Below are 23109 nucleotides of genomic sequence, written 5' to 3'. Positions count from 1 at the left end.
GAGAATTATGCGGGAAAAAAAAAAATCTGGTGCACAGTGTTGCCAATTTGCCTTATGCCAATCCCGCTAAATGTAGCGGTCGTTTTTTGTATAGGTAAGCTCAGTGTTGCCAACAGCAGCTATTTCTTTTTATTTTATTATTTACAACTTAAACAGTCTCCCGTCGATCAGTGATCATGAAATTGCCGCCTTTGCTTTCTGGCGCGCGCCCTATCTCGTCGTATGTGCGTGCCCTACTCCAGTAACGCACGTTGAAGTCGGTGACGCCGAAGTGCCTGCCTGCGGCACGGTTGCCGTGTTCGATCGCGTACTCTTTCGCTTTCAATTTGAAAGCGGCAGTGTAGCTGGCGTTCCTCCCCATGGCGAAGCGGCACCAAGCACAAAACAATTAGATCAAAAAGTTATCAAAACGGCAGCGAGCTATCCACCACTGACGCGAGTGACTCACTGACTGCTGCCGCTCAACGGCGGGACCACGACGGCGACACGACGACACGACAGCGGGCTGCGCGAACACCGTCTATAACCGCACCGCAAGCGCCGCACGCGAAACATGCGCGAAACCGGCTCAAGGACAGTGTGAGTAGCGTGTTAGGGCGCCTGTTAGGGTGTAGCCATGCAGATTGTTCGGGCGCCTGGATGGCCTTGAATACACAGCGCTCTCCGCCGAACGGAGAGGCGGCGGGGGAGGGCGCGCGTTGGAGAGCGCGTGCACCATGCGGGTTTCGCGAGCAGGCAACTTTCGCCGCTGCAAAGTTGGGGGTGCGAGGATTATGCGAGGAACCAAAAAATTCAAGTTTTTGTGGCTCACATTAGGGGTGCGAGGATTACGAGAGTGCGAGGATTACACGAGTAAATACGGTACACGGCCGCTGTTTAATTGAACGGCTGAAGAGATCAGTACTTAGGGGCATTCGCAGAAACTGCCGCCGACGGGGAATCAAGAGCGCGACGGCAGCTCTGCTCTGTGATTTCCGTGCAACGGTCACAAGGACAGCTTTATTTATACAAAATCCCTCGTTTCGCGGCACCCGCTGAAACCGAAACTGCAACTGGCCGCATTGAAAACGCCTCTAATTAAACAACTGTCGCGCACTGAAGCAAATGAGGTTTCCACACGTGATAAGTAGGTCATTAACTACGTATCGCAACAAAAAAACAAGATACAAAATTTTTAAGTACTTAGTAGGACAATATAAGGATTGGGGGGAAAGTAGCTGGTAAATCGTCACTACTTAATGCCTTGCTTAGTATCTGGCCTTATTGCTTAGTGTGGTGTTTAGAACTACTTTTATTGCAAAAAAAGCAGCATTTTGAGTGCACAAATGTTTCATTTAGTTTTTGTGGTCGCTATAAAATACAAACATTTTTTTTCACTTTAGTGATGATTTAACCCTCCGAACCAATTTGCAAACCAGTTCAAGCTTGTGAACCGGTTTTTGAACCGGTTTGGGTTGCGATTTAGTCGAACCGGAACAAAATAACCTCACCCAAACCTGGAATGGTATTCTTTTCGGTTCAACACACTGCATAAAACTGCTTTATTCGAAAGGTTGAGTCCATACCACACTAAAATTTCGGCCCATAACTAAGGAACAAGTGTCACGGCCGTACATGTACGGCATCGGCAAACACTTTCAAAATGGTCAATGACGTACATGTACGGCATCGCTTGTATCTTTAAAAAGCGCGCCTTTTTCAACAACTTCTCTTGCTTGGCATGTGCTGCCACACTTCGGAAATACGTCAAATTTTTTTCTTGCGCCGATGGCTCTTCTTTTAATTTTTTTATGGTTTCCTTCAGCGGCGTGCCGGCTATCGTTTGTGCATCCGCTAACGAGGGGGCGCGCTGGGTATCGCCCTCCGGGTACCCGGGCGCCTCTCGCTTCTTGCGCCTGCCACAGACCAAGGTCGCCTGCGAAACTAATGAGGCTCTTTCCTCGTTTTCTTTTTGTATTTTATGAGCGGTGCACCGTCTGTCGCTCCCGCATCCGTCCGCGCGCGCCAGCGCGCTCTGGCGGGTGCGCAGCGGCTGGTTTCGGTATCGTCCTCCAGGCGCTTCCCGCTATTTGCGCCCACGAAACTGATGTCTATCTGATTTTTATTCACTCAAAACGTGCCGGCTTGTTACTCTCTCGTTTTTATTTAGAATTATTCTTGAGCAACGCCATAATAAACCACATGTTTGTAACAACACAAATGATTTTTGTGTCACTTTACGGTCACCCAAAAAATTTTTGATTATTTTTTCTCGATATAGATTCGTCCGTAGAATTTAAATCAGCAATAAAAAAAATCGACCCTGGGGGGACGCGTTTGGCGAAAAAATTCGACCCTCGAAATTCGACCCGCAGACTTCAAATTCACCGCTTTCTTTACCCCACTGATTTGACGCACTTGGAGAAGCCGCCGCAGCCAAAAGCGGGCACTCACTGCACAGGTGGTTCGCTCCCGTCATTGCTATCTCCCCCACGTTTTCATACCGAGCTGTCTGTCGACTTCCTCACCACCACCAACCGCATGGGATTCTCAACTCCATCTAAATAAGTTCAAACTGCATGCCCACAGTAACACTAATTTGTGGTCAGTTTCTGTCAGTATCGGGCAATACCACAAATTGGTCTTACAATATCACAGCTCAAGCCTTTCCACTGTTTCCTTTTTTTTTACAGAGATCTGTTTTGATTTAGTTACGATGAGGCAACATTTCAAATGGAACAAACCCCCACTGTGAAACCCTCATGCTAAGAAAGAGTCACAACTCATTGCACAAATTATAGATTGATTGATTGATTGATTGTAGGGTTTAACGCGCCGACGCAACGCAGGCGATGAGGCGCGCCGAAGTGGAGGGCTCCGGATTAATTTTGACCACCTGGGGATCTTTAACGTGCGCCGAAATCTCGTACACACGGGCGTTTTTGCTTTTCGCCTCCATCAGAAAAGCGGCCGCCGCGGCCGGGGATCGAACCCGCGACCTCGTGCTCAGCAGCGCAACGCCTTAGCCACTGAGCCGCCGCGGCGGGTTGCACAAATCATAGAGTATCATACTAATACATACTAGAGAGAAATCTGTCACTGCAACTGCATGCCGTCATAGATGCCACCACAGCAGTTAGAAACGTTGCTCTTTCACTTGGCTTGGTTAGCCACATGGCTTCTTTTCCCTCTTGAAGCCAAAGTCAACAAAAAAGTAACGTTTGTTTTCTTGTTCATATTGCATGGAGCTTATAAAAAAACCCCTGGCAAATAAATCTTCCTCAGCTCCACTTTTATATCAATAAAGCAACTTTAAATATTCTCTTACAATAACACTTTTTTGTTGTTTTGCAGCCACAAGCAACTTCTGAGCTTGTTGGCGAGCCATGCCAAAGATACTTGGAATGTTATAGCCTGTACATAATTGCATGCTCACTGAAGTGCAGGACACCTAAATACTAGCACCCAGGGTTTTCCCCACGAAATTTGGAGACTAATTAATGACAAGACAACAGCCGTTTGAGCGCACTCGCTCTGTGTTCCCGACATTTTACACTTTCAGCCTCCGATTGTTCACTTTGGCCGAGTTGTCCACTCCCATACCGTACAAGTGGCTCTCAATATCAAGCCCTTCAACAGCAATGTGAATGACACAGTCCAGTGCCTTCAGTTTTAGAGCTGAAAAGCATCTCTCCCAGTCCACCAAGGTCATGTCGTCGCACAGAGTAACTGGACATGCAGCAGTTGCGAAGCTGCCCATAGGCCCCATGTACCGAAGGCCGGCCTTGAGTTGCCCCCCTGCGCCGGGGCAAGCACGGGGCAAGTTGACTAGCCTGTCGTCTGTCAATCGGCAGAAAGTTGCAGTAGTGGTACTCAAGTGCTTGCGGCTGCTGCTGTAAGTCATAAAAGAAACCCATAAAAAACATAGGTACGTTTTACCTAATTAAGGCCTTCCAATCTAAAAAGCAAGCTTTATTTTACAGAAATTTGTGACTAAGTAGAACTTTTCCCCCAGGGGCGTGGCGCCAGCACACCTGCCCCTCTGCTTCTTCGACAGAGCAGGGGGGCACACGTGGCCCGGATTATGGAGCGGAGTTCCGCCACTGGTACAGTATACTGAAGAACTCTAGGCGTCACGATTCCCGCCAGCTTCCTGGCCCATGCTGCCAACTCGTGCGGATGCGTGGCCCCTCGCGCTCGCAGCTTCCACTGCCTGGGCACCGAATGCGGCCCGCCGGTGGGGCAAGCAGGGAGCCCGAGAGGTGGTCACGGAAGCGCGTGGCAAAACCCCTGCCCTGGGGGGGGAGATCCCTGCCAACGCCCCACTTCCCTGCAGTGCATGCGAGTACGAAACTCTATGGGGCCACTTGCCGACGGTGTCCATGCTGCAGGAGAACTGGAAAGACGGGATTCGCAGCAGCGGCGGCGCGCGTGCGGGCTGCGAGTGGCTGAAGCCGGAGTGCTCCAGGGAGTTCTCCTGGGAGGAGGCCGTGGGCAGCACAGGGGTGCCGGGGGTGGTGCCCGTGCTGCTCGGGCTGGAGGCGGGGCCCCCTGCGTGGCCCTGGGAGGGGGCCGCCACGATGTCCAGCGAGCACCAGGCATCGTAGCAGCTGCGCTCCAGGAGGCTGGCCAGCTGCGAGCACTGGGCAAGGCAGCAGCACTCTCGCGTGCGCTCACGCACAGCCACAGAATTGTGCCAGACACAAACACGCCCGTGCCAGCTACTGAGCAGCCACCTCAGCGACAGGAAGGCAAGCACTGAAGCATCTGAGATCTTAACATCATTTGTGTGCTGCCCACGTTGGTTAGCGACCGCTACTTTTGAAGACGTTGCCAACGTACCGTATTTATTCGAATATAAGGCAAGGTTTTTTCCCGAAAACCGCAGACTCAAAGTCTGCCCCCGCCTTATATTCGAGGGCGGGCTTCGAGATCAGCAACGGCGCGTCGCGGGAAGTCATAAAAAGTCGAAAATAGCCAGCAAAAATCCAGTATGTTTCAATCCACAAGCCGAGTTCAAAACCGCAGCCATATTTCTTTCTCTATGCCGCAGCCAGTTTTCCACATGCGCTTCGCCGCTTGCATGTGCTTGTCTTTTGTGTTCCCTCGCTGGTGTGCGCTTGTGTTCCCTCGCTTGTATTCCCTTCACAACGAATGGATGGCTTCTGACGAAACGGCCTTGACACCGTCGGGCCGTTTGAAGCGTGCATCTCCATCGGTAGTGGCTCGCTGGATAGCCGACGCTTGGGCAGCTATACCTGACGCTATGGTGGCAGCCTCTTTCAAGAAGTGCTGCATTTCCGACTCGCTGGACGGCACTGACGACAGCGAAGTTTGGGAGTGCACCTGTGACAAGGACAGCAGTGATGCTTCAGATGATGACAGCTCGTGGTTATGTGGTATCGCAGCTGAATTTCGCGAACTTCAAAGGTAGGAATTTGAATAAAGTTTCTGGTGGGATCTCTCGCCTTATATTAGTGTGCAAACGTTTTTTCCTTTTCTTCGGTCCTTTAACTCCCCCCTCGCCTTATAATCGTGACCGCCTTATATTCGAACAAATACGGTACTTACAACATGTTGTCACAACAAACTACAGTCAAACTTCTCTGCAATGAAATTTCCACAACAACAATGGGTTTCAAATACTCCTTCAGTTGCGTGTGAGAAGTAATGCACATAAATTCCTCTATTACAGAAAAATAAAAAAGCGCTGATCTTTTGTGCGCCCATGTTGGTAGTGACTGCTCCTCCAGTATACACTGTTACAGCAAACTACAAGCAAACTTGAGCTAAACAAAATTTCCGCTACAACAAATTTCAATTTTTCTTCAGTTGCCCATGAGAAGTAATGGACAAAAGTTCCCTAGTCAACGAACAACTTCCTTTGGATTATTACACTTTGACCACATTTATGTGAAGAAAAAATTAAAATTTTTGTATATTAAGTAACAAGCACTCTTAAATTGTACATTCGTGGCACATGCACAGAGCCTTGTATTACCATTGCTTTTTTTTTTTTAATAAAGCCACTCCCAATGCCCCAGCACCACACCGCAGAGAGCATCACTGTTGATTGGTGATGACGATGTAGCCAAGACAAGGATCCCACGTCAAGTCACCCAACAGCCACATCAAGATAACTCAACCCCCGCCCCCAACCCCCGTGATGCCAGTGCTCTTCAAAGCGGCATTTTCATGAATTTGTGAGAGAGCAATTTCACCTGTAAGCACAGCACTGCCACTTACAAAGTGAGAAGCAGAAGCGCCCTGAACGATTTCACGAATCATTCGCATGGGACGCAGTGGTGACCCTGTCATTGCGCAGCTGATCACCGAGTGCCAATCATTCAGTGCCGTTGCACAATTTACCAGAGTGTCAATTACGTAACGACACTTTTGTCAGAGGAAAATGAGCAACCTGTGTGAACTGATCGTCGTATTAAGCCGATTCTAAGAGTTGCCTACCAAACGCACACACCGTTGTCGACAACCTGGCCCGCAGCAACAACTAAAAAATTAGCAGTGGCTTGCCTCGGCTATGCCAGGATGTACGTAGCGTGAGCTGAGGTTTGGCTGGTTACTCTTGGCTCTCCTGGCTGTCCAGGATTAGCTGATTATCGTGCTCACTCATAAAACTGCTGCTAAGACGATCTCCACTCCTACTCAATCCGGTCCAGTCGCGGCGGCTCTGGCGCGCCAGTCCTCACCAGGAGCTGCGCGAAACTGCTCAACCTCGGCCAGTGCAGCTCAAATGCTCTTCAGACTCATCTGCACCTGCAGCACAGCATGCCACACCAACACCGGGAAAGGGAAAACATGCATTGCAAGCAGTTGCCTCTCCAGTGGGCGCGGGCGGCCCATCTAAGAGGTCCAAGTGAGCGGCTCTATGGGGCCGTGCAAGTGCTCCCGACGTTGATAAAAACATACATGCATACAAGAAATCCCTCGGAGATAAAAAACACCCCTACTTTGCCCAAACCTGCATGTAGTGACGATATGTACTTCTCCCAGCGAAGAAGATAATTTTTGTACATTAGTGCGAGGTTGTCCCTGAATAAACTTCAGCTATGAGTGCAGCCTCTCCAGACCACCCTCCCCAATTAACCTTTACAGAACTAATTTTTCCATTACAACGAATTTTCCCACGCACCCCATAGCTTCCTTGAAATGAACGATTAATAATAAATCTTTTTTTTTAACTCTTTTATTACCGCGCCTATTCAAAACCGTTCAATTTGAACGATAGCTTGGGAACCCCTTTTCATAGCGTTCCAGGCGTTGCTGGAACAAGTAAAGCTATTTGGAGTTAGCTCAGAAAATGGCCTTTCAAAATCAGTTTTGTCTTCATTTCTGCAACAAAAACGTGTATTTGACATGCATTTGCATCACCTGGGTGCGGAAAAGGGGCATGGTCATCGCGCGTCACCGCCACCAATGAAGAATGTGTGCCACTCGTTATTGCTCCGAATCAGCATTTGGTTTTTGTTATCAGGGCATGAATAGTTAATCAGAAAATGGTTTTCAATTGTCAAGTTTGCACTCTGACAGTAAGAATCCCTGAAATCAGCTGAAAATGTCAAGGAGTGTTCGTTTACAAAGCTACTTTATGATTTTAGGCAGGTTAATTGCGCATGTTGTTCTAGGTTGTGTTGTAGTTCTACTTACCACAGGACCATTCGCGAACAGTTTACAACAGTTTCGGCTTCGTTTCTGGATCGCGAAATTCATATTTGGCGCTACATCGCAGTTACTCAACTTCAAGCTTGCCTGCCATGGCACCTTGAGCATCCGCGACTGATCCGTGAAAACAGCAAGCCGCTCCTGATTTCACCCAACCGTAACCACATTTCTGCGACAAGAACTTCGAATGCAAGTCAAAAGATCACACCCAGTTGCCAGATATCGGTTCCGACGGGGACAGCGCTTCGAACCGGCCTTACACACCGCCAGCCGAAATCGCCTGCCAATTTCGTTTCCATACGAGGGTACCTCCAGGGGTCTAGTGTTGCTGCTTAGTTGAACTGTCTATTCGGACGGAGTCTCCAATAAGTTTTGTACTGTTTCATTTCAAAGATGTTAGGTGGCGCTGCAATGTAGGAGGCTCGTTGTGCTGATCTTTTTTATTGCACAACAGCTACTCGGCCAAAGTTTCCAGGGCATGATTCTAGCCCATCGCACTTCATTCCTACAATAGCACGTCAGAAGATGATAATAAAGTGCAACTTTATCTTTTGACAGATAACTGACAATAAACATCAACAAGCATCAACCATGGAGTTCCGTTTTAAACTTCATGCATGTTTTTCCACATCCCATGCTTGTCCCAAATACTGTGCTGGCCGTAAATGCAAAGTCAGTCATTGACAAGATGTTTTTACGCAGTTTTGGGCAGTAACTAGTTACTAGTAACGCGTTACCAGTAACTAGTTACTTTTTTCAGTAACTTGTAACTGTAACTAGTTACTTTTAAGTTAGAGGAACTTGTAATGTAACACTGTTACTTTTTGTAAAGTAACTGTAACAATAAATATCGTTACAGTTACTTTATTTCTATAAAAAATTATCCAACAGCAACACTCATTAACGACCATTGTACAGTTTTCCGCGTTTCACTTTTTCGGCCTTTCCTCCGCAGAACCTTCGTCTACTTCATCTATGCCAGCTCACTCCATTTGCATGGGTGAAAAAGATCTGGACTAGAAATGTTTAGGCGTGCACGTGTGCGTGGTATTCCACGCAGTCCACTAAGGGCTCGAAGTTTCTAAGCTGCAGTATTTTCCTCAGCAGCGCGACATCGCTCTCACCCATACCCTGTGACACGCGCCTAAGCGCCCGTGGATGCATGTTGACGCGCCAGAACCGTTTTCGCCACATTTGGAGTGCAGTGAACAGGAAAACAAAGGCGAACAGGAATACAAAGGCGAACAGGAAAACAAACACCCACAAATGCCGCACAACGCACTGAAACCTCTGCACTTTCACCGCGGAAGCCTGGAAAACTCCAGTCAGGGCGTCTCTTTCTCATTAGCGACGTGCAGCCCCGTTTGCAGGGTCATAAAACGCCGCGGGGAGTCTCTCGGCGGCCTCGCGCTCGTCCAGCCCTAAGCGCACTCTAGAGTGTTGGATTCACAAGTCGCAGTTGCTTGCGCCCATTGTGCGAGACCTCTGGCCGTATTTGGGACCACGTGTTTGGGACCCCTGGTCTAGAGGCTTCATAGAGCTGTCAACAGTGCTCGAACGAGGTCGAGGAAGTAATAAATTTCATGCCCCTCCAGACATACGACGACCCCAACAATGGTAGCCCCCGGCTGCTCTCGCACCAGCCAGCATCTTGGCCCGCAGACGTCTGACCACACTGCCACTGCACGAAGAAATGTTCTTGGAAAGCCTCGCGACTTCGTTCCGAGGGCTGTGGCCGAAACGAAAACAGTAGGTACATCTGCTCCTGAAGGTTGGGTGCAAGGAATACTTGGGCGAGCTTCGCTCGGCCTACGCCTCAAAGCAAACGAAGGGAGGGGTTCCTGGGATCGGCGACGTGATTGCTGTGGAAGGCTGGGATTGTGAAAGCAGTGTTTTCCGGTCGAGGCGGCAAAATCCGCCTTTGTGAGGACAGGGGGTAGGTGGAGGAAGGGGAAAACAGTAAAGCGTTCATTTCAGTTTCTATTCCCTTTGGAAATATCTTGTCTCATTCCGGGGATGGGGGTGGCTGGGGGTTGGGGCGGGAGAACGGCTCCGAGGGCCCACGGACAAACGTCGCTTCGGCAATGGCTCAAATTGGTCCCCGTCTCCGACCACAAGTACGAAATAAAAAGTTAACGAAGCGCTTTTTTTTTAGTATCGTTCAAAAACACCTCGACAACCGATGTACTCCCACGTCCGTTTCCCCTTTCATCCAAGGGCCTTCCGTCGATCCGCCACCTCCGCCCCCTTTTTCCCATTTTCTCTCACTACGCGGGGCGGTCAAGCGACGGCATTGTAGGCGAAGATAAATTAAGTTGACATTGAAAGATTGTTTCGGCTGTGTCGGCCTCTAGCCCTGTATAGTATAAGTTCGGCCTCTCTGATTCCAGCTTTGAAAAAACTCTAATTGTATGTTACAATGATGTTTGCAAATAAATTTCTGGCAGCGAGAGTGTAGCAACAAAAAAATAAAGTTCCTTATGATAGATAGCAAAACTTCCGTAATAAAAAAAAAATGAGGCGTACAAAACGATTGTTGGTTTGGGCATGAGAGTGCACGCATCACTTTAGGTTCCCCTCGTGTAGGCTTTACTTAGTGTAATTTTTACTACCTGCCTGACTTCGTACAATTTTATTAAATAAGCCAAATCTTTTTAGCTATTACTTAGTTTTATACAGTAACGGAAAAGTAACGACGTTACTTTTTTGCAGTAACTGTAACTGTAACTAGTTACTGTTGGAAAATTTCTAACTGTAACTGTAACAGAGTTACTTTTTTGGGTTAGGTAACTGTAACTGTAACACTGTTACTTTTTTTCGGTAATGTGCCCATGATTGTTTTTACATTACGTGGGGGCAAATTGGTGCCTCTGATAATGTAAAACCGCCAGATTTCTTCCAGGGAACCACCCCAAATTGCCCAATTGGAAATAAAGATTGGGCTTCACTGCATGGCAGGAGCACCGTGCATGCTAACATTTTTTTATATTTCACAAACTGTTCCGTGCAAGTCGACATTCTTTCTAGGGCGTGCTTTTAAAATGTTTCCCCACAAAATGTAAATTCTAATTTTTTTCTACTACCGGTGGTTTGTTATACACAACTCCTTTTGTATCATCATCTTCAACAACTTGACAAAAATTCTGATTTTGATTTTTTTTTTCGCAACTATGACATATAAAAACATTTAAAAAACTGGTGTTATTGGAAAAGTCGTTAAATAATCCCCATTTTGTGTTCTTGTAATTAGTGCCCAACCAATTTTTTTAGCAGAAAGAGTGTTTGCAAGGACCCCTAAAAATCGGTCAATCTTCCCACAATCACGAAAGAGTTGAGGGGAAAAATTGTTAACCAGGGAATAGGTCCCCTAACTTCATCTCCTGCCCTTACCCCACCCAACAACACTTGCCTCCTCAGCAATACTCGTTCTACGCACAACGTCCCTTCTCACACTTAGGGGCTTGTCCAGTCACAACTGAGTTGATCAGGGGGACCTGAACAAAGCAAAAACAAAAAGGCAGGGGGAAAAACCCGCCCCGTTCCATCAAAGCTGTCCCTCCAAAACCAAAAAGCCTCATCTCATGGTGATGGAACTTACAAAGTCTTTGTCCTGCGGGTGGGCACTGATGACGATGAAGGGCCGATGGCTGGGACACAGCAAGGGCGAAGCACTGTCTGCCAGCGCAAGGACGGGCGCCGCCTACGAAAACATTTTCAGAGAATTTCCACGCCATTTTTGAAGGATTGAAGCAGCTTGAATGCTGCATGATCCTGGCTGCAATACAGCATTTCTTTGAATAAGTCAGCACCAGAAATTCTTATCAGAATCCCATGCCTTAGATATCAGGTGCACATTGAAACAATACTGCGGCCAAAAATTACAGTTCAACGGAATAAGAACACTGAATTAAACACAAAAGGCCCCTAAGAGTCATTACAAATTTGCTTCGGGTCAAGTGGTGAACCAATTCAATCACGTTGTGGAATGAGCCATCACGTTGTCTTCCCAATAACATAGTATCTGACACCAACCCACTTTCTTTCCGCAACCAATTATTCTCGCACTTTAGTTGATAACTTAAAGGAGCACTGACACCAATTTTCGGCGTTAATATTATTGCACAGTTCGCTTCCTTCACTCAACAGAATACCCTGTCTGAAATATGAGCGGCCTGCGACGCGAAGAACATAGTTGAATTGGATCTCATTTATCGCGCCGACGGAGCAGCGCGTGGAGCGGCACTCAGCAAATGGACATCAGCGTGACATCACTCCAGGAGAGGCAAAAGACGTGACGCGACAGCACTCGCCAAAAACTTGTGACGTCACTTCACGCGCGGGGCCCCACGAGCGGCGAGCGGGCGCAACACCCTCTCAAGCGGGCGCCGGTGACGTCCACACAAAGCGGTGAGGTCAGGCCGGGATTCTGTCATATGCGCTGTTCGGGATGAAAGCGCGGGAATTTGAAATAAACGATTTTCAGGCCGTTCAATGTAATTAACTATCGCGCGCTGAAGTATCTGAAGTGCTGTTTCAGGTTGGCCAGACCATTAAGCATCGATAAAAGCAATAAAAGTGTAACATAAAATTTTCGTGTCAGTGCTTTAAGGTTTCAGCACTTTGCTCATGAATGCATAAGGCATTATGGTGCTGTGCAAAAGTTCTTTTCTAAACCATTCTGCGCACTGATTCTTTTGCTTCATTTCCGTTTGTTAAACCCTAGCTGAACAAACTGCTCACACTTCCCGTGAGCACTGTTATGACATCATTTCCCGTTTTTATGCCACATTCTTTTACCAATGTCAGTTACAGATATTGTATAGTTTTCTAGTGCTACGTGCCGTGAGCTGTATCTTTTACGTGGTTTGGTGGTTATGTGTGGTGCTCAGTTATAGATGTTTAGTCCTGGTTTCTATGCTACTTATGTTTTGCGGTTACTCTCTCGCTCCTTTTACACGTTCACTTGCTTTATATGCCAAACTTGTACTCATGCCCTTGTTAGCCCCCCTTGCTCAATGCCCTAGCCAAGGGCCTGTAAGGTACCTGCAAATAAATAAACAAACAAATGCCAGCCAGACCACGGCTAAGCCTCCTAATCCCAAAAGCAGCTTCAAACACAAGTCCCACCGACACTTTCAGTCGGCACCTTGACAAGGGGGAATCCGTCGGGGGATTTTCTACCCAACTATGAAGCTACAATCTGCTTACAGCAATGGCCACACGACAATAGTCACAGCACGACCATGACATGTACTCACAGCAAAGTCACTGTTGGTCACAGCTTCTTGCTTGCACTGCTTCAAAATGTTGTAAATGTCGTTGGCCACGCGTTCCACAGAGCGGGGATCCCAAATGCGCACTCCCTCCTCCTCCTCGTTGTCGCTCTCCCGCGAGCAGCCTGGGGAGGAAAGGAGCGGCACGACCACAGCTGGGAAACCACAGGCGCAATTCCACAGGGCCGCCACTGTAACCTCAGTGATGCATGCCAACGAGCCTTTAATGGCTCACTCGGTACTCCAGCGCTAGTTCTAGCCTTTGGAAACGGGGACACGCCAGAGCAACGGCAGATATGCCAGAAATCACACGTCTCCCATTCCGTATGGTGCTAAGCCGGCGCTCGCATCAATGACCCCAGTGCTACAACCCACATTTTATGGCAATCATACTGACACAGCCCTGTTCTGTGCTCACGCACTCTTCAGCAGGCCTAGAATACAATTTCAATAGTTGAGGAAAGCTGAGCTTATCCCACATAATATAAAAGGCACGTGGATATCAGAATGGAATGCCTTCCACATCAGCAGAACTGACTGTTGGGCAAGTTGGTGCGTATTTGGTTCAACAAGGATGACAGAAAGGAGAAGCGCTCACTCGCAACTAGTTTCATTGGAGGCATCGTCTCATACACACACACACACACACACACACACAAATTCCCCGGAGCATGCGCACAGGAACACCACAAGAAACTCTGGTGAGATAGCTGCAATCAGAGAGAAGCTGCCAAAACAGGTAAATGCACTCGCACGCAGCAACACCGATGCCTCGCTGACGCACCCTTTCCGGGTGATATGAGAGGCTTCTCAAAGCTCCCTGGCCACCGAGTTTTCACTTCTTCCTGGAGTGCTAATCCTCTCTAAGAAAGGTCTGCACTTGGGCTGCGAAGGAGTAAATGTGCGCCCGTCTTTTTGCCTAGTGGCCGACTGTGCCCTATCATCGTGCCCGTCTGGCCGATGTAGGCCTCCCCGCATGAAAGTGGCATCTCGCACACCACTCCTGCATCACAGGGCACAAGTCCCATAGCATGCTTCTTTTCCCATTTGGTTTTTCAGAAGTTTGTGCACACACAGGCGACCAAGTTTGTGTGTGGAACGGGTTGTGCGTGACCCCGTGCACTCGGGCCAGGACAACTGGCTTCGCCTCGGGCTGTTCTCAGCAAGCCTCGGAAACGCCAGCCAAAAGAGAGGTCGGGTAGCCGGCCGACAGAAGTCTCTGTAGACGAGAGTCGAAGCTCTCAGACACTGCATGAACGCTCGACTTCTTCCGTGCGGATTCCAGAACCGAAGACACTATGGCCCTTTGAATGGGCAGAGGCGTATGGCAGAAGCTGTTTGCGGGCACGTGGGCAATAAATCCAACAAACGTGGATGATGATGATGATTTTGGGTTTAATGGCGCAAGGCCGACAAAGGCAAAGAGCGCCATGACAATGATGAAAGAGATTAGAAAGATTTGTAAAGGAGGCACTACTTAAAAAGCTTTACTCAGGGGGTTGGTGTATAGGGCCATAATTAAAGCATAGTGAGTATACTAAGATAAATAGTGTATAGGGTCATATTAAAACAGTGAGTGCAAGCACCTAAGGTGTAAAGTCTCAGGTTCCACCACTGTTTTAAAACACATAATGAACACAGGTGAGGTTATGGTCTATATGATATGTATTTTAAAAAGTCTACATCTGCTAGGTAACTAAAAACTCTTTTGTATGGGAACATTAGATGGTCTGATAAAAATAGTGAAGGGTGCAAGGGAATGTTATATGTGTAAGCTTCATTAAAATGACGTTTCCTTTCAGTGATGCACATGTCACACTCAATAAGTATATGAAGGACAGAAAGCTGACCCCCACATCGATGGCACTGTGGCTTGTTTGCGTCTGTTAAAAGGTATGAGTGTGTGATGTGTGTGTGGCCAATTCTTAATCTGCATAATGCTACCTCTACAAATCTGTCATGTTTTTCAGCAGGGGGCTTTTCTATTTTGGGCTTAACGATATGTAGTTTATTCTCTACTTCTCTGTCCCATTGCTGCTGCCAGTGGTCCCGCAGCTTCCTTCTTACAAAAGGTTTCAGATCTTGATATGGGACCTCGTTTACGTCTATGCTGCTTCGAAGGGCGGCAGCTGCAGCACTACGGTCAGCAGCTTCATTTCCAGCAATGCCGCAGTGGCTAGGAACCCAGCAGACTGTGACAACGAGTTTCAGGCCATAAGCCGAGTAGAGAGCTCTTAAAACACAATTAAAAGTGGGGTTTCTACTGACCTTCCGAGATGAAAGATTTGAGACGACACTCAGAGAGTCCGTGTATATAACTGAGTTCTTAATTTTGTTTTGAAGAATGTGGTTTAAAGCCAGTAGTATACCGTACGCCTCTGCAGTGAATATACTTGTGTTCGTGTTCATTGTTTTGGACACATTAAGTAGGGGGCCATTTGCAGCACAGGATACGGCTGTGGTAGTTTTTGAGGCATCTGTGTAAAATTCAGCTGCCTTGTATTTGTCTTGGAGGAACAGAAAATGCTGAGTGATGACAAAGTTTGGTACATTTTTCTTATGTATTTCTCTAAAGGACATGTCACAGTGAATTGGGAAAGTGTCCCACGGAGCGACCAAATCATAAACTGAGGTACAGTAGACATCAGTGAGAGGAACTTGGAACTCGCTGACGAGGTGTGAAACTGCCAGCGGGAAAGGTGGAGCTATGGATGGTCGGTTTTCAAAGAGATGATCAGTTGTGTTATTTTTCATTATGGTATTCGGAGGGTGTTCCTTCAAAGAAGTCATCTTTGCGGCATACATCAGAGCAGTGTAGGCGCGCTGGTACCCTAGAGACCACTGGTTTGATTCGACATAAAGGGATGGAATAGGACTTGTTCGATATGCCCCTGTGGCCAAGCGAAGCCCCAAGTTGTATACTGGGTCCAACATTTTGAGTGCTGTTTTGGTTGCAGACTGGTATACAATGCAGGCGTAGTCTATTCTTGACCTAACAACACTATTAAGAAGTGCTAGCAGACATTTTGTATCCGTACCCCAGGACTGATGAGATAGTACCTTTAAAATGTTCATTGTTTTCAGGCATTTTACTTTTAGTAATTTAATGTGTGGTATGAATGTGAGCTTGTGGTCGAGCAAAATACCTAGAAACCTGTGTTCCTTTTTCACTGGTATGGGCTGACCTCCTAACGTGATACAAGGAAGAGGTTGTACACCGCGTATCCTAGAAAAGACAACAACAGCACTTTTATCAGCGTTAAACTTAAAACCATTTCTTTCAGCCCATGTAACCAGCCTGTTGACACTTAATTGGATTTGACGTTCACATATCGACAGATTACAGGATTTAAAGCTAACTTGGATATCGTCAACGTAGGCAGAGTATGAAACAGTCCGAGGCAGCACAGTTTTAAGAGAACTCATTTTAACAATGAACAGTGCACAGCTCAGCACTCCTCCCTGGGGTACACCATTTTCTTGAACATTTTTATGTTCTAGACAGGGCAGTCCCCACACGGACACGAAATGTGCGATCAGACAAATAGTCTTGAATAACATTGAGTATATTGCCACTAAGGCCAAACGACTGCAAGTCCAATAGAATGCCATATCGCCACGTTCTATCGTAGGCTTTCTCCATATCAAAGAATACAGAGAAGCAGTGCTGTTTATGGACAAAAGCGTCTTTAACATACGATTCAAATGCAACCAGATTATCTGTAGTTGATCTCCCAGACCTAAACCCTGCCTGATTTTTGTCTAGAACACCATGAAACTCCAGAAAGTAAAAAAGTCGCCGGTTTATCATTTTTTCCAGGAGCTTACACAAACAGCTGGTCAGGGCAATAGGCCTGTAACTAGCAGCAAAGGATGGTTCTTTCCCCTCTTTTAGAAGAGGTACAATGATTGCCTCTTTCCATGCTTTTGGAAAGCGGCCTTTCTGCCATATTTTGTTAAAGAGATACAGTATTGTGTAAAGTGTGTCAATGTGTAAGTGCCTGATCATCTCATAGCTGATTCTGTCAGCTCCAAGGGCTGACTTACCACATGTGGACAATGCAGTAATTAGTTCGGGCATCGTAAATGGTGCATTGTATCCTTCATTTGAGCGTTGGTTCACACAAAGGGGCTGGCGCTCAGCTGCTTTCTTGTGCTGTAAAAATGTTTGTGTGTAATGAGAGGAACTGAATACGTGTTCAAAATGTTTGCCGAGAGCATCTGCTTGGTCTTTTATTGTGTTACCCACACTATTTACAAGGGGAGTAGGTTGGTCTTGTAGCCTTTTAGTTTCTTTATCCTAGTCCATACTTTGCGAGAGTCTGTGTAAGAGTTTATAGATGATATAAACCTTGTCCAACTTTCGTTTTTTGCTAAGCACCGTGTCCGCTTTCCTTTGGCTTTTGCCCGTTTAAACTTAAGCAGGTTGTCTGCCGTAGGATAGCGGCGTAAGAGTGCCCATGCTTTATTCTGTTCGGAACGTGCACGCTTGCACTCCTCATTCCACCAAGGTCTAGGTCTGGGGAGGGTTTTAGGAGTGGTCTCTGGAATGCTCTTTTGAGCACAGTCAAGAATATGGGCCGTAATAAGTGAGCTGGCTGCTTCAACATCTAAATGACTTATTAGTGAAGGGGTTAGTCTGGAAAGTTCTTTGAATGTTTTCCAGTCAGCTGCATGTTGTTTAAAAGTTCAAGGCGAATCGGTGTCTTGGGAGTTATTGCTTATAGCTAGTAGTTTCACGGGGAAATGGTCGCTGCCATAAGGGTTGTTAATTACTTTCCACTCACAAGTGGGCAGTAAAATTGCGGAGCCAATTGCCAGGTCTATTGCAGAATATGTGTTGTGGGCCGTGTTGTAGTATGTTGGATGTTTCTTATTAAAGATGCAACTGCCGGATGATGTGATGAACTTTTCAATTAGCCGTCCTCGCGCATCAGCTCGCGCAGATCCCCAGAGAGGGTTGTGGGCATTAAAATCCCCAATAATTAAGTAGGGTTCAGGTAGCTCATTGGTGAGGTTTTCAAATTCGACGCTGGATAGATGATAGTCCGGTGGAATGTAAAGAGAACACACTGTTATTAGTCTATCAAAATTATGGCTTTAACGGCAACTGTTTCAAGTGAAGTTTGTAGCTGCAGGTGTTGACAAGCAACAGATTTTTGTACTATTATTGCCACACCACCAGACGGATGGTGGTAGTTCAGTCTGTCTTTACGAAATATAGTGTATTGTGTTAAAAAGTTTGACTGAGATGGGCATAGGTGTGTTTCTTGGAGGCACAGTATGTTTGGTTTGTGATTTGAGAGTATATCATATATATCGTCAAGGTTGTTCAACAGCCCCCTACAATTCCACTGGATAACACTTTCAGCAATCATAAATACCAAGAGAAGAGAAATACAGATCATGAGATGTACTTTTTCCATTAAAAGGGTCATTAGTGAGGGAGTTTTGTTTTTGGGGCCCTTTGAGTAGTTTACCTAGGTCGCCGAGTTAGTTTCCGGTGTAGTGATCTTGGACGACTTCGGTTTGTTTGATTTACCCCGACCAGCGGAACTGCGGCGCTCCTGTTGTGTTTCAGAAGCAGGTGTGCTTGGAGAGACATCCATGGCCTCACCCAAGGTTTCTGAAGGAGAAGTGTCAGTGGAGACACTGTTTGTGCTAGAGGCCGCAGCCACAGCACTGGACATTGCTGCAACAGCAGTGACCGCAGGAGCAGCCTTCTGCTGTTTTGCAGATGCCCGGGATGGAGCCAGATCATCACTCATCTGGACTGAGCTCGTGCTTGAGGCCTTAGGCACAGCACCAGAGCTCGTGCTGGAGGCCTTAGGCGCAGCACAGGTGGTCGCGCTGGAAGCCTTAGGCACAGCACTAGAGGAGGGTGTAGCAGCAGAAGCCACGGGAGCAACTTTCTGCTGCTGAGCGGGGGGCTGTGGCGGGACCACGTTGCACTGGGTGCCCGCATCCACCAGACGACGCTCCACCCCCCGGCGAGCCGCGTCTGCGTAACTTCTGCCTGAAAGCAGGGCATGCTTCAGGCGTGCTTGTGCAAAGGTTAGGTTTTCAGTGACTTTGAGTTGAATTATTTCTTTTTCCTTTTTGAATGCGGGACATGCACGTGAATACGCAGCGTGTGGTTCCCCACAGTTTGGACATTTCACTTGTTCTTTTTTGCAGTCATCACTGGTGTGGTCAGCACGTGCACAGCGAGCACAGGTGGGTCGGCCACGACAAGACTGAGTTCCGTGGCCATACTTCTGGCACTTGAAACACCTTCGAGGACTAGGTATGTAGGGGCGTACTGGACAGGATATGAAGGCAGCATGGACGGATTCAGGAAGCGTTGGACGGTTGAAGGTCAGAACAACATGCTTAGTTCGAATTTCCTCACCTACGCGACGCATGGCGATCCGCCGCACAGCCGTGATGCCCTGGTCCCTCAGTCCTTCAAGCAAATCCTCATCTGTCTCGTGAAGCAGTTCCCTCTCAGAGATCACGCCTTGCGTTGTATTCAGGCTACGATGTGGTGTGACCGTTACTTTGAGTTCAGCCAGGGTGTTCGGTTTAGTAGGTTCTGACTTTGGTTTTTCGTTGCACCTCTACCAGCAGATCACCAGAGGCTAGTTTCTTAGCTTGGTAACCCCGGCCGACAACGCTTTCAAGGCACTTTGCAATGAGGAAGACAGATTTTTTTAGTGAGTGGTGCATTTTCGTCTTCAGAGTGGATAACCAGGTATTTTGTGAAAGTTTCACCTTGGGAGACTGGTTTCATTTGTGTTACCTCGGTGCGGCCCCTTTTAGAAGGCCGGTCAGTTTTTTGTGGGGGGATAGAAAAAGCCATATGAGCATGGAATCAATTCGGCGGCAGAGCCGGTCGCCCACCACCGAGCCCAACAAGGGAACGTGATGTTAAAGTACACGCTAACCATTACCCTGCCGCTATAACCCTATACTTGGTACCAAGGTTGATATCCTTGCACAGGGTTAACCCTTGCCGCCAGGAAAAATGTAGAAATCAGGAAGGAAGGAGATGACAGGACAGGGGTAGGAGAGGAGATAGGAAAGTGAAAGAAGTTGGCGAAAAAGGCGCGCTTTTTAAAGATACAAGCGATGCCGTACATGTACGTCATTGACCATTTTGAAAGTGTTTGCCGATGGCGTACATGTATGGCCGTGACCCTCAAAGGGTTAACAAAGTTCTTCCGATTTTTATACTGCGATCCGTGAAATAATGTGTTCTTATTAAGTTCTCTTTTTTTAGCCTGAGTTCGTGCAGGAAATGCCGTTGAAATGCATGAACCACTGCGTTGTCGTGCTTCAGGACGTCAGATACGATAACGTAGGAAACACAAGAGCAAGAGTTTGAACCACGTTCGTGATTGTCGCTTCTAACGTAGACAGCAATGGGGTGAATCGTAGCTTGGGAGGTGTTCCAGTGGTAAGACTGTGAGGCGTCCTGCACAATGAAGTTATAATTTTCCGCCAAATCCATTAAGACAGTTGCCTCAGTTTGGGCAAGGGCGGCTTTCAAACTTCAAAGATAACCGGACTGCAATTTGCTAACGTAATGGTGCCTTTTAAGTTTTTCCAGCCTTTCAACGAGCTCATCCATTAACTCCGAGAGAGTTGAAACTACTGCCATTAAGAGACGCTTGTCAGCGCGCACCCACTGCTTGTACCTAATTTCACCCCATTCGGGGGTGTGGTTTCGGAGGAAATTCTTGAGCGGCGCCAAAACATCGGGAGCAGGCGTTGAGCATGCAGTCTTGATTTTCCACCCTGAAGACAGTCATAGCCATGAGTGCAGAAGCTGCCTCCTGTATGCTCAATGCATGTAGCATCAGCTTTACGTTCTGGTGGTACTCCCACACACAAACAGAATGTGTACCAGCCCATCCAGCAAGTACGCACCAAGGAGGTCGAAGAGATGCGAAGGTGGAAAACGACGCTTGCAGAATCGGGTTTTCTTGCTTCCACTGAACGAAAGCTTCTTTTAGGTTCAACAAAAGCAGCCGCTTTTGGTTTCTTATCACGACGTCTTTTTTTTTCCGGAAAGGCAGTACGATATACGATCATCTTGGTAAAAATTCGTTATCGACATTTTCACAATGGCCTTCAGGGGACGGTTTCTTCTTGGACTGGGATTTTCTAGTAGGCCTTTCGACCCACGGAGGCGCCTCACGGATCGCACCAGCTTTTTCGCACAATTAAAGTACTGGCAGACTTGAGGGATCGTCCAAGACTGTAGGCACAAAGCCAGGATTCCGAGCTTTTGCTGCCTTGAACGTGCATTGTGGTATTTGTTTCGAAGGCTGGACAGCAGGGTCTTGTAATCTTCCGCCAGTCTTCAGTCATCACCTAGGCACACTAATGTCAGTGTGGATGCTTGCATCGACTGTAGATTTTAGCAGCTTTCTTGATTTAGACGCAACCATGGGAGGTTGGCTTGCAGGACGCTTCCTTCTCCTTGGAGTATCCGATGCTGGACTGGGGACCGTGTCAGCGCATACCATTTGCGTTGTTTCTTTTGTCAGCGCATACCGTTGTCAGCGCATACCATTTGCGTTGTGTCCAGCCATTTTTTTCATTTTGGTACACTGTATATAACACTTGGGACACAGCCTATCCCCAGACACTACGTCCAAGGACTTCAAGCTTTGCGCCAGCGTGTTGGTAATAACCGTTGTTCCGCGACAAGGGTGTCCGTGGTTTCCAAGTGGATCCGTGCACAGTTTCGAGGCTGTGGGCGTAGTGTACTTAAAAAAGTGCACATAATAATGGTGCGCACATATTTTGGTGATGGTCAACTTAAGCCTTCTGGCCCGATGAGAAATTACATCTTGCTGGTCAGGCGGCAGGTCAGTGACCTGCTTGATCCAGGCACTTTGTGCGTAGTATCTGCGATGGCGGCTCCCAGGACCGAATGAACAATCGGGTGGACGATTGACGACACTGCAGCAATGAGTCAAGCGGTTGTTTCATAAACCTTGCAGCTGCGAATGTAAGAAATATTTTGTACGATATAATTTAGCAAACAGCGTATTTGCTCATTGCTCATAGAACTAGTGTTCGAAATGTATTTGTCTACACAGCTTCATAGTGGCGCTTCACGTTTTTAGCAAAGCTGTATGTCTCCGTTTTCCCATTAGTGTGAGCTAACGGAAGTCACGACAGAAAATCGCACGCACTCAATCCACAGCCATGTAAATCGCTACATAGCTCTTAATGAAATATAGATATCACAAAAAAATATTCCAAAACTATCCCCTAACACGACGCTGCCATTACGCCGAGTTTATTGGTTTGCTACAAATTGTTCACATAGAAGTAGTACGCGCTGCGAAATGCCCGTCTGCTTCCTCTTGGTACGCTCAGACGCCCAGTGTTAGTGCGGCCTGGCCAACAGGGCTCGGGCCCACGAAGCTTTGCTTCCGCGGCTCAACTGTCCCCGAGCCTGGCCAGAAATGGAACGTGTTTTAGATGCGAAGCAGCCCATGGTCGGGGCTGCGTCCCTCCCTTGTTGTTGTGCCGTCCACACCCCCACTGCGCATGCTCGGCTTGCTGACCTTTCTATGGCTCCTGGAGCGGCAGTGTTGCCGGTGCCTTCCTGGGCCGCCACGAGACGAGCACGCTTCCCTCTCCTCCTCACAGCCAGGCGTGCACACGCGCTGCGCGCTGTTCAGTCTGCTTCCAAGCCCCGTCTCCGCCGGCTCTGCGACACTGCTGCTGCACCACCCACTGCTGCTTCGGCTCCTCCTCGGGGTTCCCCCCGCGGGCGTAATCTCTCGCTCTCTCTGCTGCCAATACATGACCGTCTACAGGGCGGGCATTCTTAGAGACACGCGTGTACTTGATCAAATCAGTCGCTAAGAGTTTTATTTACTTTTCCTAATTACGCAGTTCGCAGTGAGGTTGTACATTTCCGGGATTCCCGCCTGCTCTCAACACATGGTCTTGTGCAGGGGCGAAACAAAGAGCCTCATGTTTGTCGGCTGGAATAGAAATACTAGGTACTTTCAAGTTGCATTTAGCTCGGTAAAAAATAATTACGCTCAAACGCAAATTTCAAGCTACATGTTTTGTTACGTTCCCTCCTTGGACTGCACCCAGCGTCGCTAATCCTCCTCCTCGACAGAGTGGGATGGCACTGCATTTTTTCAGGCATTATGCAATCACC

At 47.7% G+C, this 23109-nt stretch overlaps 1 protein-coding gene across 1 annotated transcript in view; it reads right to left on the bottom strand.

Moving 5' to 3' along the window:
- The window catches only part of LOC144173823 (uncharacterized), a 74436-nt gene that overhangs the window by 37050 nt on the left and 14277 nt on the right, over positions 1–23109 (bottom strand). The window contains exons 9-11 of the mRNA XM_077702081.1: positions 12918–13057; positions 11258–11359; positions 4351–4621 (exon numbers count right to left, since the gene is read on the bottom strand). Coding sequence (XP_077558207.1) covers positions 4351–4621; positions 11258–11359; positions 12918–13057 — 513 coding nt within the window. The remainder of the gene's footprint in view (positions 1–4350; positions 4622–11257; positions 11360–12917; positions 13058–23109) is intronic.

The sequence above is a fragment of the Haemaphysalis longicornis genome, unplaced genomic scaffold (genome assembly GCF_048455015.1).
Source record: "Haemaphysalis longicornis isolate Haplotype H1 unplaced genomic scaffold, Haemaphysalis longicornis Haplotype H1 scaffold_3, whole genome shotgun sequence".
NCBI classification, from domain to species: Eukaryota; Metazoa; Arthropoda; class Arachnida; order Ixodida; family Ixodidae; genus Haemaphysalis; species Haemaphysalis longicornis.
The sequence above is the reverse complement of the archived record's forward strand: the minus strand, read 5'-3'. Positions and strand labels throughout refer to the sequence as shown.